The following is a 19347-nucleotide window of genomic DNA, read 5'->3' on the forward strand; positions in this document are numbered from 1 at the left end:
TTTTCATATGAAGTGATCATATGTTACACAATTTCTATTGTGATGTCTTGGTAAAACCTTGAGCTAAGAAGGAAAAGTGTCAGACCACTAGCTTGAAAGTCCCATGTGCCTGTGAGCATCACTTTTTAGGCTCTTTTCCTTGGGTCAGTTTGCTTTCTTTACTATTAAAGAGTTACATTCCATTTTACTTAATACCTGTCCTTGATCCCCAAATGTCATTCTTGACTTTTACTATGTGACTTATTTACCTGAAATTATACATCAAACATGCATGAATCTTTCTTCATCTGTTTCAGAAACTTTATCTGATTTCTTCTGCCATTTCTATTCAACTCAATTCAACCATTATCTCTTGACAGACTATGTACAGACCACCAGACAAGGCCCATGGGCGACACAAAATTGAATGAACATAGAACCTGCACTTAGTGAGTTTCCAACACACAACAACAGTAAGAATAACTGGTTTTTATTCAACCCTGACTTTTTGTCAGGTACTCTGTGCATTTTCCCTTTTAACCCTCACTTACGACAACCCTGTGACAAAAGTATTCTTATGTTACCAATGAGAACACTGGGGTTTGTAGAGAGTGAACAGTCTATTTAAGATAAAAAAGCCAACAAATGGTAGGTTTAATATTTAAAATGACCCCCCCAAATCAATCTTCTAACCTCTACAAAATAGTGGAAGATAAGAGAAATATACATAAAAAAAACTGGACCACAAAATATTGGCCCATTAACTAATGCTACAATCCATTTTGAGTAGCACCCCTTCCAAATTCCCTCTTGCATACACTATTTTGGTAAATGGCACCATCGCCCACCCAGCTGCCAGGGAGCACCTATCCTTTCCTAGTTAATTACTCTATCTTACCAGTTACAGCACCTACATACCTATCCTCACAGACACTATTTTCTTGCAGTAACAGCCTGCTCTCCTCTTGTTGCTATGAGAGAAAATTGGTTTTATCATGTTCCTGCTAATAATCTTTCCATCACTCTTCTTAGGAAAAAGCCCAAACTCCTTAGTCCGGCGTGAACAGCCCTTCAAAATCTGGCTCTTGTTTTTCCTCTCTAGTTTTACCTCTGGAGCTATCTGCAGGGACACCCAGTTATACATCCAAAGGAGTTTTTGCCTTGTTCCGATTCTTCCTTACCTAATTACAAGCCCTCTTACTTTCTTCATACCTACCCGCATGCTATCCTCTCTAGAACCTACTTCCTTGCCACCGTGGCCTCTACTCATCTTCACCTTCCCCAGGCCGGGCAGCCCCGGCGCCCTCCCTGCCAGGCTGGGCTAAGTGGCACGCCTTTTGAGTTCATGTACAACCATCAATACACTATCATAAAAGTTACCCCGCTCCATCCTCGTGTGTTTATGACCCTGGACAATGAGCTTCTAACAGGCAGGGGCTATCATTCATCACGCCGACACTCAATTAATGATTGTTTAATGAAAGAATGAAGGAACTGTAATCCAGAACTTATTTATATCTGATTTTGGAATGCATTTCCTGTAATTCTCCTGTGATATAAACACACTCATCCGTAACTGGAGACATCATCCTCGGACTTACCGTTAGATATTGATAAAAGCAGCCAGAAACTTTTCAATGATTTATAAAGGCTTAACCTTTCTAACACTGCTCACTCCCTCACCCCTTGCTACCCTTTGTAGAGGTTCTCTTTCTCTCTCTAACTGATAAAAAGTGGATCTTAAGAAAAAAACAAACAAGCCAAAGCTCCTCCAGTTTTAAAATAGGAAGACATCTAATGATGTCTGCGGCGGCCCGAGGGTATGGGAGCAAAGTCAGTGCCATATACATCCTCCTATCCACTTGTGGTTGTAGATAAGATGCCCCTCAGGGCTGGAACTGTGATCTTGATCCATTCTGCTTATTTTAGAACTTGTAGACTTTCATAGCATTCTTTTTCTCTAAAAACAACAATCATAAAAATAGCATGGTCTTTTTTGCAACCTCCCTCATAGCTCAAGGAAAGGAAGCTTACAAAATTATGCCAATGTGAGATCAACTGAGATCCCACAAGGTCCTGACAATGCTCAGCAAATGCTTTATATAATAGGAAGAACCAAGTAAAAGAGACATGTGCTATGAGTCTTAGTAAAAGACATTTGAGATTGCACTGAAAAGTGGGGCTGCAAAAATATCCACACAATCTTTGCTATAAAATCTCACTCAACTGGGGTGGGCAAATTCAAAGAGTCCATTTTAAAAGAGCCTCCTCTACACCAGCCATTTATTTCTTTATACTCAACCTATGAGTAAGTATTTTGGAGCACCTACTATGTGACTTCTAGTGTGAAACATGCAGAGATGGGGTAGGAAAACATGGAATTATAGCGGGAAAATGACTGGAGGCAGACAGATCTGCCTTTCAGTCCAGATTCTGTCACTATCAGCTGTTGCTCTGAGGCGTATTCTTGAACCTCTCTAAATCTGTGTTTCTTCATCTGTAAAATGCTGATAACACATTTTGAAGGTTTGTTCTGGGGTTTGAACCAGATAGTGTATTCAAAGTGCTCAGCACAGTGCCTGGCACAGAGGAGATGCTTGTCAGTGGTGGCTGCCACCTGTTACCATCAATTTAAACATGAACCCCAAGTACAATCAACCTCAGAGAAGAAGTGCTTAGAGAAGAACTGTTAGGAGTTAAAGTGTGTCTATAGTGTTCTTGTACTCACATAAATTATACCAGGCCCTCTAAGATAAACATAACCCTGCTCTCTGTCTTTCTCCCCGCCAAATGTTACCCTCCACAAGAATGGGACCATTTTTTAATTTGCCTTTGCATCTTTCCAGCAAATAGCAGAATTCCATACCCACAGACAGTCTTAAAATATATATTAAATAATATTTTATCTATGTGCTTCCTGTGATTAAGTGATTAGCTCCTAGAAAGCAGACACAAGGTTCTGTTTTATTTATGTTCAATTACCCCTAAGTACAAACTAGAGCTAAACTAAGAACAAAAACTAAACAGCTCAGCTTGGATCTAGTTTATTAGTTCCAAATTCAAAGTTTCCCAGATCACTGTCCTCCTCATGTAGTTTGAGGGTAGGTACCCATAATACGCCAGTCACCTTGTATTACTAAAGTTAATTTTCTTAATAATCCACATGACATAGATAACTGGTTTCCTCCTGGTACAGAGGAAGCTGAGGCTCAGAGAAACTAAGGCTCCTGTCCAGTTATGCAGCTAAGTTAGTGGCAGCACTGAGTTTTAAATCTAGAATAGCCTGACGCCTTCTCCCACAGCACATGGTCTCCTGTTCCAGCTGTGGGACAGAGGCGTGAGAAAGGCACCGGCACAAGGCCAATTGTTCTGGGGGGACCTGCGACAGGCGACCACCAGAGTTTGTGTTTGAATTTTGGAGCCTGTATTAGCTGCCAGAGGCTACAGCTGCAGCTTCTCACCCATGTGAGAGCCGAACTGCAGCCCTGACCCTCAGTTCTCTCACTTTATGCTCAGTAACCACAAAGGCACTGCTGTGAAGCTGTTTCCAAGAATTTGTTAGGTTGTCAGCTTTTGTTACAGGAAACAAGGGGGACCTTTAGCAACATAAAAGGGACGATTTAAACACAATGTCTTAAAACGAATAATGGGGTTATGCTTGGCCGGAGCGTGACTGGTTTGTTTTTTCTATAAGAACTCAGGGGGGGGCTGTGATTATTGGGCTGGCTTGTCAGGCTCTTGTCCTGTACAGTAGGGATCTTGTTCTACCTTTACTGTTAGTTCCTTAGGTGTATTCTTCTGGCCATGGTGGCCAGAACACAATGTGCTGGAATTGCAGCGGAGGGCCTTGGTTGCTCTGCTAAGCGCGCATCTTCCCTTGTGACACTGTCATTTCCCGCGAGGCTCTCTCACCATGACTTCCCCCAGTATCTATCTGCCTTGACCAGTTAGATGACAGGATCAGAGAGAGTAACATTATTTTAATTAGAATCAGTGCTCATGCAGGAATGTGAAATGCCTTTTACAAGACTAAAAACTCTACCTTGAGTAGTCAGGACTTTTCTGTGAATGGATAAGTTTTCATTAGACAAGATGTTCAAATAAGTCAGGGAAAATTCCTTCAACAACTGCTGCCAAAATGAAATTCTCCAAATGTTTCAGTCAAAAATACATTTGCTCTGGGTGAAAAAGGTGAAGGGATTAAGCAAAGGAAAACAAACAAACTCATAAACTCAGACAACAGTAAGCTGATCAGAGGGAGAGGGGCTGGGGGAGGTAGAAGACAGTAAAGGGGGATAAATGGTGACGGAAGGAGGCTTGACTTGGGGTGGTACACACGCAATACAGTGTACAGATGGTGTGCTGTAGAATTGTGTACCTGAAACCTGTATAATTTTATTAACCAATGTCACCCCAACAAATTCAATAAATTTTTTAAAATAAAAAAATAATAAATAAATAAATAAATAAATATTTTTAAAAAGTACATTTGCTGTTAGAAATAAAAGCAACAGAGAAAGTTCATTTGTTGGTAGCTTCCCTGAAATTTTATTATATCTTCTACATTCACCAAATCCTATTTAACATTTTCTTTAATCCAGCAACTTCATTCTTCAAATAAAAAATTTTAATCCACATCTAACAGTAAAATATATGCACATCTTTTGCCTTATTCAAAATAAAATTACAAATACCAAGAAGCATATTTTGCTTCTGGTCAGAATGGAAAGTAACTTTTTAAAGGGCCTGATAAATTTGATTTCTTACGTAGTTTTGTGATAATCATCAGTTTAACTCTGTTAAATACCAAATGGCAATTTGAACCTGAAAGTCTGCCAGAAAAGTACATTCAGTTCCCAGTTTCTTATGAGACCTTGAACAGCTTTACTCATTTCAGTATCTTCTTGATACTGAAGCATTATATTCTACTCTTGTTGAAGGACTCATCATTTCTTTCAAATAATATGTTGCATAATTGCTAAACTCGGGGAAGAAAATTCAATTTTTAAAAAATTAGGTGCTAGCATGAACCACAATTCTGGTAGCATTTGGACTAAGTCTCACCTTTAGGCAAAAACACATTAAGTTTACTCTTTGCTTCTTGAAAGTCTTCCCTGAACACCACCCCTATCCCCACCGGAGATGTGCTAATCCTTACAACTGCTTATGGAGTAGATGTTATTAATTCCATTTTATAAATGATGAAACTGAGACTCAAGGAGTGTAAACACTGTGCCCTATAAAGTGGTAGAGGTAGAAGTCAAATCACCTCGCCCAATCTTTCCACCTACAGCATGACTTAAAATAGTCCCTTATTTTTGCCTCCTTAAAGGTTTTCTCTTAATATTTCACCTCTGACTGCATTCATAGCACCAGTAGTGAGAGGATATGATTGTGAAAAGAAAGAAAAAAAAATACATATAGGAGAAATGACCAGATAACATGAAAGCCACAATCGTTTCCCAGCTTTCTTTTATTTTCCCAAAATTACTTTGCAGTTGATAATCCACCCTCTGTGTGTATAAGGCTTTCTGGGCAAGTAGTTGCTGGATATGGATATCAACTCTGAGAACCCAAGGTCAATGTGGTTAGCATTCTGAAGGTTCAAGCAAACTTGTCTCTGCCCCCAAATAAGAGAAAAGTGGCCCTAGAATTCAGCTGGTTGTTGATGACCAATCATCCCCTTTGAATAGTTGTTACTCCTCATTTTGTACAAACTCAAAATCATTTGCACAAAATCCAGTGTAAGGGATGATTAAATCAGCATCACTTTATAAATGGGGTTGGGAGACACAAAGCTGAAATTTGGATTTCAGAGGCTGCAAAGACGTTTTAGAATGCTCTGCTCAATCCCTGGAGTGAGATTTCACAAAAACAAGTTTCATAGAAACAACCCATAGCATACTTGAGCAAGAAAATACAGGGAACAAGAAAGGATCTGGGTCTCACATAAATTCAGATACTGAAGTGTGATATCAAGTGAATAGTATAACCTCTTGATAATCTGTTTTGTTTGCATACAGAGGGAGTTTCGGCAGTGGTCAAACAGTTGTACTAGACCAAGTGAACCAAAGAAAACATATCCCATAGATCCCCACTGATCTGTGACAAAATCCTGCTCAACCTAGAGTAAGATTACGAAGCAAAAGCAATGCAGTCCATGCTCAGTGTAAGGGTGCAGTGCACTTTTTGGGAAAGGCTGCCCTTTGCAGTGAGATGATAACATATAACATCCCTAAAATTTTTGATGCTAAAATACATTCTTTTTGAAATTATGAAGATAGTAAGCTGCAGTTTTTAAAAAAATGTTCTTCCTTAACTGAATTATGACTTGGCCATTGTTATGGGCTGAATTTAGTCCTGCCAAAAGATGTTGAAGTCCTAATCCCAGGTACCTGTGAATGTGATTATATTTGAAAATAGAGTTTTTCTAGATGATCAAGTTAAGAAGAATGCATTGGGGAAGGCCTGAGTCCAATATGACTGTTTCTTTATAAAAAGAGAAAATTTGGATACAGGAAATTTGGACCAATGGAAGATGGGTAGAGACGTTGAGAGAATGCCATCTACAAGCCAAGGGATGCCAAAGAATGACAGCAAATCACCAGAAGCTAACAGAGAACTATGAAACATATTCTCTCCCAGTGGCTTCAGAAATAAACAAATGTGGCAACACCTTGACCTCAGACTTCTAGTCTCCAGAATTGTGAGATTATAACTCTCTGTTGTTTAAGGTTTCTAGTTTGTGGTTGTTTGTAATGGCAGCCCTAGGAAACTATCACATCCAACCTAGGTCAATCCCCTGTTTTTGTTTTGCTTTCTGAAATTTTATTAGTTCTTAAAATCCTAAAGCCTGGGAACCCTTAAACTGAATGATCTTAAGATTCCATCCAACCCTGTGATTTTATAATATTTTACACTGTGGAATCTGTTTTTCGTGTTTTTCTGTTGAGTCATCAGGGTACCTGTAGGATTGGAACCTTCCCAATTCTCCTGCAGATGACATAGTACAAACAGTACTAACATTTCGGTGTTTCAGAGCCAAACCTGAGAAACTATCTCACTGCATGGATGGAAACCCTAAACAAGGATTCTGAATTTTTTCCCCTAAAGTTTGAATAGAAGTAAAACTCCAGACACTTTGGATATAGAGTATAGGCTCAAAGACTCCTCTGCCCATGAACCTGATGAAGGTGCATGTTTTTATAAGGTTATAAATAGCTGCCCAAAGTCACCTATTCCTTTTTCTATTTGGTTTATCAACCAGCCCTCACCCCTATTGGTCTTGGGAACTCTTTCTGCTTTCCTTTCTCCTCCTAGGCAAGCTACATCAGAAGAGACTAGGGACAGTGAGGAGTGTTTTAACACACCGTACTAGAGCCCACTGGTAAGTGCCACATTTCCATTGCTCAGATGGGTTTGAAAAAATCTAACTGGGCATTCACCCACTCGATTATTCACTCATACATTATTCAATAACTAGTAAAGAAAGAGGAGACCCAGGGATATCAGTCCCTGCTGTGTATTAGATTTTCACAAAATGATTATAATTATAATAACAAGACACTCTTCCTCATTTTATAGATGAGAACTCTTAGGTCCAATAATTGAACTTGTCCATGGTCCCAACAGCTGAGGAATGCAGCAGCTTGACCTCAGTTCTAAATGACTCCCACATCTCTGCTCTCTTCACTATATCAGCTGCCTACCCATAAAACCTACCAAACTAGTATATACACACCACGGTATCATAAGACATGCCCTTCATTCAGGAGCTCTTTTCTCCCAACCCCTCCTTGCCTCCAGTCAAAGTCCCTCACCTCACAAAAACCTGGTTAAAAACTAACCTGCTCCAGGAAGACCTTCAGACTTCCTGGTTTCCATCTTTACTCAGCCAAGCCTTCAGCACTTAGGTTTTAAATTGGGCAGCTTCTGTTGGTTTGTTTTGCATTTATTGAAATGCTGTGCTCTTTTTGAACCAGTGTGTTTCCGTACTTGATTTTCACCTCCCTGAAAGATCATCAGTTCCTCAAAGGAAAATCCCGTATCTCCTAATCTAGTCCTAACCCTGCTGCTAAGGAGCTGTACAATCTCTGTTACATCACTTAATCTATTTGAACCTTCATGTCCTCATTGACGGGAAAAGAGGGTGGCCGTAAGATGCTGTCTACAGATATTTCTTACCCTGATGGTGTATACTTAGTGTCTCTCAAGCAACCCAGTCCTGGCTCTTGGGGGTGCCAGCTGAGGCCTGTGGCCAGGCTTACTCATACGAGGGCTACTCTAGTTTTATCAAAGCAGATTCCCCTGCCCCGATCCCTGCCCACACCCTTGCTGGAAAACCTAAGGCAACACTACTGAGTGTAGACTCAGACAACCCACGTTGCTGCCATCCTAGTCCTCCTGTTGCTCCCTTTCTCTCTTTCCCTTGACATACAGCCATGAGTACTGCTCCAGACCAGGCTGATTCCTACTCCTCTAAGATGTGGTCATTCCTCACCTCCTGAGTGAAGCCTTCCCTGATCAGCAGTCTGCCATCAGTGTCCGTGAAACCTTTGTAGCTTGTTCAAGTATTTACCCCTCTGCGTTTTAACTGCATCCTGCAAAAGGAACTAGTAGAGTGATGTGGTTATGAGTATAGTGTCTTGGTTTCTGACTGCTTAGGTTTGTAATATTACTGTGCCACTTACTAGCTATGTGCCTTAGAAAATTACTTCTCTGTGCCTCAGTTTTCTCATCAGTTAAATGAAGATAATAATGGTACTTATCTCCTGGAGTGTTTTTGAGGATTAGATGAGTTAATGAATGAAAGCACATAGAATAGTGAACCTATTATATAGTTAACACAATACAATAATACCATCTCATGTTCCATTTCCCATATAAAATTTCATATAAGGAGAGAGCTATTTTATTATAACATTATTAATAAATATCTTAAAGTCTCCCTTTCTGTCTGTCTATTATCTTTCCTTTCATCGGCTGCTCCCCATCTCATCATTCTCTCTCTCCTTAAATTATCTCATATAATAATATTCACCTACCTCAGCCTGCTCCTTGAAGACTTCTCCAAGAATTGGACCATCCTTGTATAAAAGGACAGGGTTGGATTTGTTGCTGAAAAGATTAAAAAGACATAATACATGTGAAAATGCCCAAAGATGAATATAGCCCAGTAAGAGCATGTACATTCAATCAAGGAATGTTTACTATACACCGGCTCTATATGTAGCATGTGACACTAGATACTGGGGATAGTCTTTGCTTTCACATTGCTTACTGTTTAGTGGGGATATAATTATACCCACAATTGGGATGCAATGTGATTAGTTGTAATGAAAGGAGGAAAGCAGATGCTATGGTAACCCGCAGTGCATATAATACAGTTATAGTAGAAGAAGCCTTCCTGAAGGAAGTGGCACCCAGGCTGAATCTCAAAGGATGAATGGAAATTGGTCAGCCTTGGGAGAGGAGAGGAGTCTCCCAGGCTGAAGGATGACAAGTGACATGAAAAAAGACAGAGAGGCCTTTGGAGCTAGTGCAAGAAGTTCTGAAGGGTTGAGGGGGTAGGAAGAGATAAGCACAGGCCAGATTATAAAGGGTTTTTATGCTTTTGCCTGGATGTTACCCTGCAAGCAATGGGGAGCATGAGAGTTTTAAGCAAGGAAGTACCAGGGCCCAATCTGGGTTTATGCTAGCTGTAGTGTAAAAGATAAGTTGCAGAGGAATATGGTAGAAACAAAAATCAGTTTGTAAGGTTATTGCTATAACTCTGTGAAAATGGCTAAGGACCTAAAGTAAGGGATGCAGATGTAAGACTGAAGAAAAAACAAAGCTGAAAAAATAACCCAGAAGAGAAAATACATACAGTTCACACCAATTGTTTTGGGGGTGTAATTTTACTACATCAATGATTTGATATGACCTTAAACATTTCAACAGACTTTCTAGATGCAGTGACCCTAATGGTAGAAATTTTGAGCCCATCTGAAGTGATCTTTGAGTGGTAGGGACTCTGAGGACACCTCACGCACATCTCAGTGGGAGCCACATCTCCCATGGAGATGTAGCCTTGGATTGCAAAAAAAATAACCTAAAGCTACCAATTTTCTCCCTAACTTCCTTTAGCATGTTTCTTTAGCTACAACGCCTATTTCAGATTAACTTTAATTTTATTTCTTATCTTACAGACCTCTTTCCCTGTTTCTCTGCTGGGTCACTGCCAAACCTCAAGCTGCTATCACACACGGTATTTTGTTGTCTGCGGTCCGGCAGGCTGCTGGTGTTGAGGGGAAGGAGATGCCTTCTGTTGTATGTACAACATGGCTGGACCTTGACGGATGACCGCTTTGTATTACTCTGAGTGTTAGCCTCTTTTATTGTGCAGAAGCCAATGACTGAGTGTCCACAGCTTTAACTGAGTGATGGGAAATGTAGATTGAACCACCAGAGGGTACTTCAAAGTGCTTTTATATCCCTTTTGTGAACAATTTTATATTGTAATTGTATATAATTGATGAATTGAGGGAGGAAAGAGACTGTGAACCCAATGAGTTAAGCATTTCTTTTAAGATCCTGTTTGTTTCCTGTCCAAGGTGAGACATGAAATGTAATGCATGTGGTTTGTGTATACATTAATATGGGAATTGCCTTTCAGCTCTGTATTTCTATTTTAAGGCAATAGAGGGAGAGTGAGAAATGCAAACACAGCCTTCAGAAGACCACTGCCATATGGTACTTTACTCCATGAAGGATGTCAGGTTCGCACTAGGTGGTGATTGTAATACATAACCAAGTTAATCTTGGATAAACCTTTCCAAGCCCAAGTGAAAAAGTGGTGGTGATCTGGACTTGATTGTTTTGACATTTGACAATTTATTGTGAGTCTATATGTTGGACCAGTGGGAGGAAACAAGAATAGTGTAGAGACTATGAAGGTATATACCAGGAGTTATAGTTTCATGAAGCTTGAATGGGCTCTTCTTGGGAGAAACAGTAACATATGGGATGACACTAATGCCCAACTCCCTGGGAAAATATTTACAAATCTTTTCTGGGATGTCCCCAGAGATCTTACCCCAAGTTTAGAGGCTTAAGTGCTACAGCTGAAACTCGGGACCCTGGCAGATGTTGATTTCATGAGAGGACTGCTTTTGGCCTTCTGTCTTGTTAGTCAGATCTCTGTAGACACAAGAGAGAGTGGACTTTAAATTCCCAAAGTAGGCCTGGGGGAATAGTTGTCTTCAGTATTGCTATTTTATGGAGATGTGTCGTGCAGAGCAGGAACTGTGAAATATGTTGGTTTCAACCAAGAGTTTCTTTGAGCTTCTCTAGGTGTTTTGTTGGAAAAAAAGAGACAGATTATTTCAATAAATGCCATCACAAAATTGAGTAGGTATAATAGCTGCAAAGAGAAATAGAGGTAGTCATTGTTGTTTTGCCAGCTCCCAAGATGAATATTTGCATTCATTGATTTATCAACCTTTTTTGGACAACTTATTATGTGCCAGACACTGTGCTATGTGCCAGACACTGTTCTGGCACTGTTACTACAGAGATGGACAACAGGCAGTTTCTAACTTAAAGGAATTTGTGGTCCAGGAAGCATGCGTGTATGTCTATTCAATATAGAAGAATTGAATAGGGAAGTGTACACTTCAAAAGGAAAATCTTTTAAAACATTGTGAAGGCAAGTGTGTCCCTACCATATATGAAATCGGCAGTTTTCAGGAAATGGGTCACTATTCAACCTATTGTTGACTCTTTCCAAAGCCTAACTTTGGATTTTGAATCCAAGGCTGAAAAGGGGATGGGGGCAAATAAAGAGTAAAACAAATATATGGAACTTCAAAAAGGTGAAACCTAAATCCAAGCACAGAGCTGAGGTCTGAGGAGAGAACAGAGACCCACACAGCCTCTGTATGCCTTCCCTTCCCTCACTCAAAGTGTCAATTTAAGTAAGATGATGTAAGAACTATCAGTTACCATCAATAGTAAAGCTATAGACTCAGATTGAGTAAAATGTTCTCCATCTAAGGAAAAGTGCTTTCATAGAATAAAATTCTAGCACATACATAAATTGATCACCACAAAGATGACCACATGAGAAAGGGGCCCAGAAGTCAAATTTTCTAAATATAGTAATAATAACATTTCCAAGTAAAGAGAATAAGACGATGCACCAGTAGAATTTGCACCACTGGAAGGAGAATAAATCTCCAGGCCCTTGCTGTCCCACAGCAGTGGGCTGGATGAAGCTGAGAGCAGTGCTCAGTTGCTCCCTGTGATTCACCAAGCTTTTCTGAGAACCTACCATGTGCCTGGTTCTGAGTCTCATACAGTGGGCAGTACAAAAATGAATGTCACCATCTGTATCCTGAAGACATAACCAAAGCAAAGCTCAGTCTAGTGGGAAAGCAAACAAGTGTTCAGCTACAATGGTAAAGTTCAACCTGTGGTTCGTGCTAGAACCAAAGGTAGAGAGCCAAGAATTCTAGCAGATTTAGAAAGAAAAGTAGTGTTTTTTTGATGTTCAGTAAATACTTCACAGAAGACGATGAAAACAGTGATGAATTCCAGAGAGGGAAGGCAAGCAACAGTAATGGCATATATTAACAGTCAGGGCTAGCCCTACCTGGTCTGGCTCAGTGGTTAGAGTGTAGACCCACAGACTGAAGGGCCCAGGATTCGATTCTGGCCAAGGGCGCATACCCTGGTTGCAGGCTTCATCCCAGCCCTGATCGGGGTGCGTGTGGGAGGCAACCAATTGATGTGTCTCTCATATTGATGTTTCTCTCTCTCTCTCCCCCTTCCTCTCTCTGAAAAGCAACAGAAAAAATATCCTCAAATGAGGATTAAAAAAAAAAATCAGGGGTAGAAACGTGTGGGGAATATTCTGGAAATGGTAGAAAGTTTTGTGTAGTTGTTTGGGGGACGAAGCAGAGCTGACCTGTGGACTGGAGATCTTATTTACCATTTAAAAATATTTGGCACTTAAATTTATTGACAAGTGACAGCTAATAAATCAGAGGGTGGCAAATTAAGTTTAAGGAAAGAGAAATACTTGTAATATTTGCAGTGGGCTGAATGGTGGCCCCTCCAATAGATATACTTGTATCTTAATTCCTGAAACCTGTGAGTGTTACCTTAATTGGAAAAAGGTTCTTTGTAGATGTCAGTAAGTTAAGGATTTTGAGATGAGAAAATTATGCTGGATTGTCCAGGTAGGTCTAAATCCAGTGAAAATATTCTTATAAAAGAAAGGTATAGGTATGTTTGAGACAGACACAGGAGATAAGGTGATTGGAAGATAGGCAGAGATTAGGGTGATGTGGCTACAAGCCAACGAACCCCAAGGAATGCCAACAGCCTTTAGAAGCTGGAATAGGGTTCTCTCTTAGAGGTGGGTTGTCACCTTAATTTCAGACTTCTAGTTTCCAGAAGTGGAAGAGAATAATTTTCTGTAGTTTTCAATTACCTAGGTTGAGTTAATTTATTGTAGAAGCTCTGGGAAACCAATACAACACTTCAAAATTAATCATTACAAATAGAATAACATTGACTACATAAAGTATGATGCTTTTCAATTTAGAAATCCCTTTATACACACTATCTTATCTTGTTTTCATCATAAAACAGTGAGATAGTGCTATTTTCCCCATTTAATTGTTGAACTGAGATTCAATGAAATAAAAGCACTTTCTTAAGGTATCATATTTCTATCTTCAACTCTGTTTTTGCTACTAACCTCTGTTGCTTTAGTAATGAATCATGGTCCTCCCAGACATCACTCCTGTCCGTCCACCTATAGTTGATAGCTTCAGCGGGCATCCAAGTAACTTGAGGACAGAGGAGGAAAAGGGAGAGGAATCCAAAAGGAACCAAGATTAGGAAATTCTAAATGAGGCTAAAAAACAGTAGGGTGGCCCTCTTCAAGTTTTCTTGGGTTTCAGCTAATGCCTCTGTAATATCAACTAAGACTTTTAAATCTGTGTCTCTGTTTCCTATTCTATGAAGTGGGCACAATAATCCATGACTGGGTTGGTTTAAGGATTAAATGAGCTACGTATTTTTAAAAAGCCTACTTTAAAAGTTGTAATGACACTCCTTTAATGCCAGATATAATTATGAGAGTGAGAGCCGAATGGTGTGCAGACCTAAATTGCTCATTAGTATCAGCTGGGAAACTTTTAAAGCTTGCTGAGACCTCGATTCTTCCCTGGAATTATTAAGCCAGAATCTCTTAGAGTGAACTTTAGGCATCGGTATTTTTAAAAATCATCTTAAATCATTTCTATACATGCTGCCAGTTCTGAGAGCCCTTGCTGGAGTGAGAAAAGGTGAGCTCTGGGGTCAAATTATCTAAGCATAAATTTTGCAACTTTATAAATTGCTACCTTATAAATTGTGTGATATTGAGCACATTACTTAACGTCTTCAAAGCTGTTTCTTTAGCTTTAAAATAGGCATAATAATGCTTAGCTCTTAATGCTGTTGTAAGAATTGAATTAAATGTATGTACAAATTGGTTAATCAGTTCATGTTAGTTTGACCTCCCTTGTCCTTTTTACTTTAATAAAGTCAACGGAAGCCAAAAGGAAAGAAAGGGAGGAGAGAGTTGCATTTAGCACATGATGTGTATTTCCAAAAATTAGCTCCAAGTTGCATTTCTCAAATTGAAGTGAAGTCATATGGAGATGCAGACACCAAAAATGCAATCATTACACAGAATTGGTATCTTATAAAACTAATAGGTTCCCAGAGGTTATAATAATTCACATTAACTGTGAAACCAAGTGTTTCCTCATTAATCAATGCCCTAGGAAAGTGCCAAATGTTTCCTGTGTTTAGCAAGTCAGAATAGATTAGAGTCACAAGACAGCATTTTCACTGCCAAGGACATTTATGGTCATTGAATGTTTAGTGACCTGTACTGAGCAATTGTCACTCTGCTCACCAATAGTGGAGATGTTAAAAAATTGGTAACAAGATGGGGTGATAGTCACAGATTTTGTGGTTATTCTTATTTTAGTTATAGAAAAACTTTTTTACATTGAAAGGCATTTCAGGATCTAAGCTGGCATTTTTATCTTTATTCTCTAAGTCTGAAAGAATCAGAGCTGCTGAATCTCAGAAAGGTGCTTCTTTCTCTTAGAAATGCACAATCAGTTTCAGAACACACTTATACAGCTCTAAAAAGCTTTGCACCATAATTGGATGTAGTATAAAAACCTTGGGGATGCATACTTTTAATTTGTAATTGTAGCCAAGTAGAGAATACTTGAGCTTATGTAAAAACCCATTCAAGGAATACTGATTGCCAGAGGTTATTTCTATCAGACTAAACTCATAATTCAAGCACAAGATGGCACACTGAATTGCATTATAAACTTATTTATTAAGTAAACAATATTGTATTGGTTTGGGCTATCTGCTTAAAAAGTAGGTCCAACCCTGATAGTAAGAGGCATATCTAAAGCCCAGATCTTCCTTTCTAATACTGTTTTCCAATAAAAGGAACCAGGACTCCTCAGAGAAAAGGCTGATTCTAGGACTGGGACGGGAAATATCTTGAACATCTTGGAGTGGCAGAAACTAAGAAAAAATAACAAAACAAAAGAAAACACACAATCATAGGAGATGTCTATGGAACACAGCAGCCAACTGAAAGAGTTCCTAATGGCCAAAGGAACATTTTGAGCAACAAAATAAATGAAATAATATTAGATTACAACCCAAAGTATAAGACAAATATCTGAGTCTATATTGATATGAACAAATTATTGAATAAATAAATAAAAGGGGAAAACAGACAAATCTTCCATGCAGAAGAATTCCAAATACACAGATCCTCCATCCTCAAGGAGGTGGAGCACAACTCCCCACTCCTTAAGTTGTGGGTTGTGTATAGTGACTTTCTCCCAGATAATGCAGTATAGGAAGGAGAAAAAAGAATGTGTATTAGGATTATTCAAAGAAAAAGAGCCAATAGGATAGATAGATAAATACAGATATAGATATTGGTATATAAGAGAGTATCTACCATAGGAATTGACTCACATGGTTATAAAGGCAAAGAAGCCCCACAATCTGCCCTCTGCAAACTGGAGAACCAGGAAAGCAAATGGTATAATTCAGTCCAAGACTGAAGGCCTCAGAACCAGGGGAGCCAATGGTGTAACTCCTAGTCTGAGGTCAAAGGCCTGAGAACTGGGGCCCTGCTGGTATAATCCAGAGTCCAAAGGCCCAAGACTTAGGAGGCCTGATGTCCAAGAGCAGAAGAAGGCAGATGTTCCAGCTCAAAAAGAGAGACAATCTGCCCTTCTTCTGCTTGTTCCTTTTGTTTGGACTCAAAGGATTGGATGGTACCCACCCACATTGGTGAGGGCAGATCTTTAAGCCTAATGACTGGAATGTTGATCTTTTCTGGAAACAGCATCGCAGATACACCCTGAAATAATGTTTTACTAGCCCTCTGGACATCCTTTAGCCCAGTCAAGCTGATGCATAAAATTTACCATCACAAAGAGTATCTTCACAGTTACAAATGCTGCCTCAGCCAGCTGATCAAGGTCAACACCAACCATGATAAATCATGTTGCTAGAATGTGCTCTCAGCATGATGTGATCTTCTCTTAGGATCTGTGGTCTTCTCTTAGGAACCCATAATCCCAGTTCAATCATGACTAAAACATCAGACAATTCCTAATAGAGGAAAATCCTGCAAAATGCCGGCTGGTACCCCTAAAAACTGTCAGCATTATTAGAAGCAAGGAACATTCAAGAAAAGTCACAGTCTAAAAGAACTTAAGGAGATATGGTGACTAAATACAATGTGATATCCTAGATGGGGTTCTGGAACAGAAACAGGGCATTAGGTAAAAACTAAGGAAATCTGAATAAATTACAGGCTTCAGTTAATTATAACATATCAATATTGGTTCATTAATTGTAACAGGTGTGCTGTACTAATTTAGAGCTATTAGTAACAGGAGAAACTGGATGTGAGGTATGGAAACTCTCTTACCATCTTCACAATATTTCTGCAAATTTAAAACGGTTCTAAAAAGGAAATTTATTTAAGAATATAGGTAAGTCCATGTAAATGGTCCATTTTTGAAGTAAGAAAGGATTGAGCACCTACTATAGGAATTGGTAGGAACTGTGGTTAGAAATTTATTTAAGGATATAGGTAAGTCCATGTAAATGGTCCATTTTTGAAGTAAGCAAGAATTAATTGAGCACCTACTATAGGCATCTTGGTAGGAACTGTGGTTAGAAAGCTACATAAGATAGAAAAGAATCTAAAGAACTTAATAAACTGATGAACAGAATAGATTCAATGACATGGAAGCATAGATGAGACTGACGAATGTCAGAGGGATGGAGGAGGGTGGGTGGAGGGAGAGAGAGTAACCAAAGAATTTATATGCATATATGCACAACCCAAGGACACGGACAATGATGGGGAGAGGGACTGGGGAGGGGGAAGGGATGGGGTGGAACGGGTCATTGGGGAGAAAAAGGGACATCTGTAATATTTTAAACAAAAATAAAATTTTTTTTTTTTTTAAAAAAAGAAGAGGATGAGGAAGGGAGGAAACTCATTCACTTAAATTTTCTATGTCCTGGATACTTGATTTTAGGATGTTAAAGTCTAGAAAGAGAGATAATAACAGATGTAAATAATTAAAATACAACAATTAAAATAAGTAAAGAAAAAAAAGAATTATTTTTACATTTTAAGTAATGAGATCTTTATAAGCAAGTAATTAAACACAGAAACATTAAATAAAAGATTAAAACTATCTCTATAAAAAATTTTTTCCAGGAAAACAAGAGATACCATAAACAACCAAAAAAGTATAAATATGAAAATGGGACAGAATTTACAGGTCAATTGATAAAAGGCTAATTTCCTTGCCATAGGATTTTAACAAATCATTACAGAAGAAATCAACAACCGGACAGAAAAATGGACAAAGCATGTAAAAAATGGGTTGCCAATTTTTTTATGGTGAAAGACGTATCAATGGCTTTTTTCGTATGTGTAAAATTATACATAACTTCACAACAAACAAATGCACATAAAACAATGAGGTCCCATTTTAAAGAGCCAAGATTAGTAAAGACCAAGCATTAGATAATGTACCGAGGTGGTAAGGATGCATAAAAACAGCCATCTCACATATTGTTTGTGGGAATGTAAAGGGAAAAGTGAGTGACAGTGTGGCAGAAGCTGCTGGCATCTCGGCTGTATCCTCATGCCAGTACATTTCAGTGTGTGCTGGCCTGACTTCCAAATGTCATCAACACTTACTAAAATGGGTTGTGATATGGGATGAAGACCATGTGCTGGCTTATGCAATATCTTTAGAATATAAGAGATAAGCAGATAATGGGAATTAGGAGGAGAGTGGAGTTGGCTGGTTAGTGTCATAAGTATACTTAGAAAAAAAACGCATGACAGGCTCAATTACCAATCAGGACCTGATGCGAAAGCCAGAAAGTGTCAAAGGACTGTTTATCATTCAAAAGGCAGCTCTTGGCTTTCTACTGGACCTACTAGAAACTGAGTCTGATCATGGGACATCAGGTGACTATATCACCAGAGCTGATCATCATGAGCTGGTTATTGGCAGACCCTCCAAGTCTTTAGGTGGGATGGGCATGGCAGTAACCCATTGTACAACGAATGGGACATTTGTGATCAGGCATGAGCATGTCCGGGGGGGACAACTAACTAAATGACATGAACTGGCAGCCCAGCCCTCCATATTACCTAACTGGTTAAGCCAATGTCTCTCTCTCAGGTTGTACCTATGACTTCACAGAGTTCCCTTAACCAGTTGTCAGAAAAGAATAAAACCCAGGTCTGATTCACAGATGGATTGGCTCAATACATATCACGTGAGCTGACAATGGACTGCTATGCAACACAGCTCCACTCAAGGGTGGTCATGAAAGACGGTAGTGAGGAGAAATTCTCACTACTATGGGCAACACTTCCAGCACTACAAATGGGCAGGAATGTGCGTAAATGGTCTCCCTGGGGCAGGTTAACTGTAGCAGATGCTGCTGATACCCTGACCATAACCTCTCTTCCTTGCCCATTAGTTCACGCTCACCAGGCTTCCAGCAGTCGGCACCTGCATTTCTTTCCTTCTCCGGCCAATGAAACCTGCTGTGCTTGCCTGTGAAATAGGCCATAAATGTTGGGGGATTAATACCTCCCAGGCAGTGGGCAGGGAAGCAAGTCAAGGGGTGACCCCTAGGATGGTAGTTTATAACTAAAGTTACAGAGAATTCTCAGCACATCATGATGATAAAATTAGAATGATTTTTTGTGAACTTTGTTACTTTTAAAAA

At 39.4% G+C, this 19347-nt stretch overlaps 1 protein-coding gene across 2 annotated transcripts in view; it reads right to left on the bottom strand.

Annotated features, from left to right (window-relative positions):
- Positions 1–19347, bottom strand: part of PTGER3 (prostaglandin E receptor 3) — a 160172-nt gene that overhangs the window by 33854 nt on the left and 106971 nt on the right. Inside the window, exon 3 of one of the 2 annotated variants that reach the window (XM_081145112.1) lies at positions 9024–9096. The exons of the other annotated variant lie outside the window; for it this stretch is intronic. Within the exon in view, the coding sequence (XP_081001238.1) occupies positions 9025–9096 (72 nt within the window). The 3' untranslated portion in view covers position 9024. The remainder of the gene's footprint in view (positions 1–9023; positions 9097–19347) is intronic. 2 annotated transcript variants of the gene reach the window in all.

This window comes from Miniopterus schreibersii (assembly GCF_964146895.1).
Source record: "Miniopterus schreibersii genome assembly, chromosome: 8".
Lineage (NCBI taxonomy): Eukaryota > Metazoa > Chordata > Mammalia > Chiroptera > Miniopteridae > Miniopterus > Miniopterus schreibersii.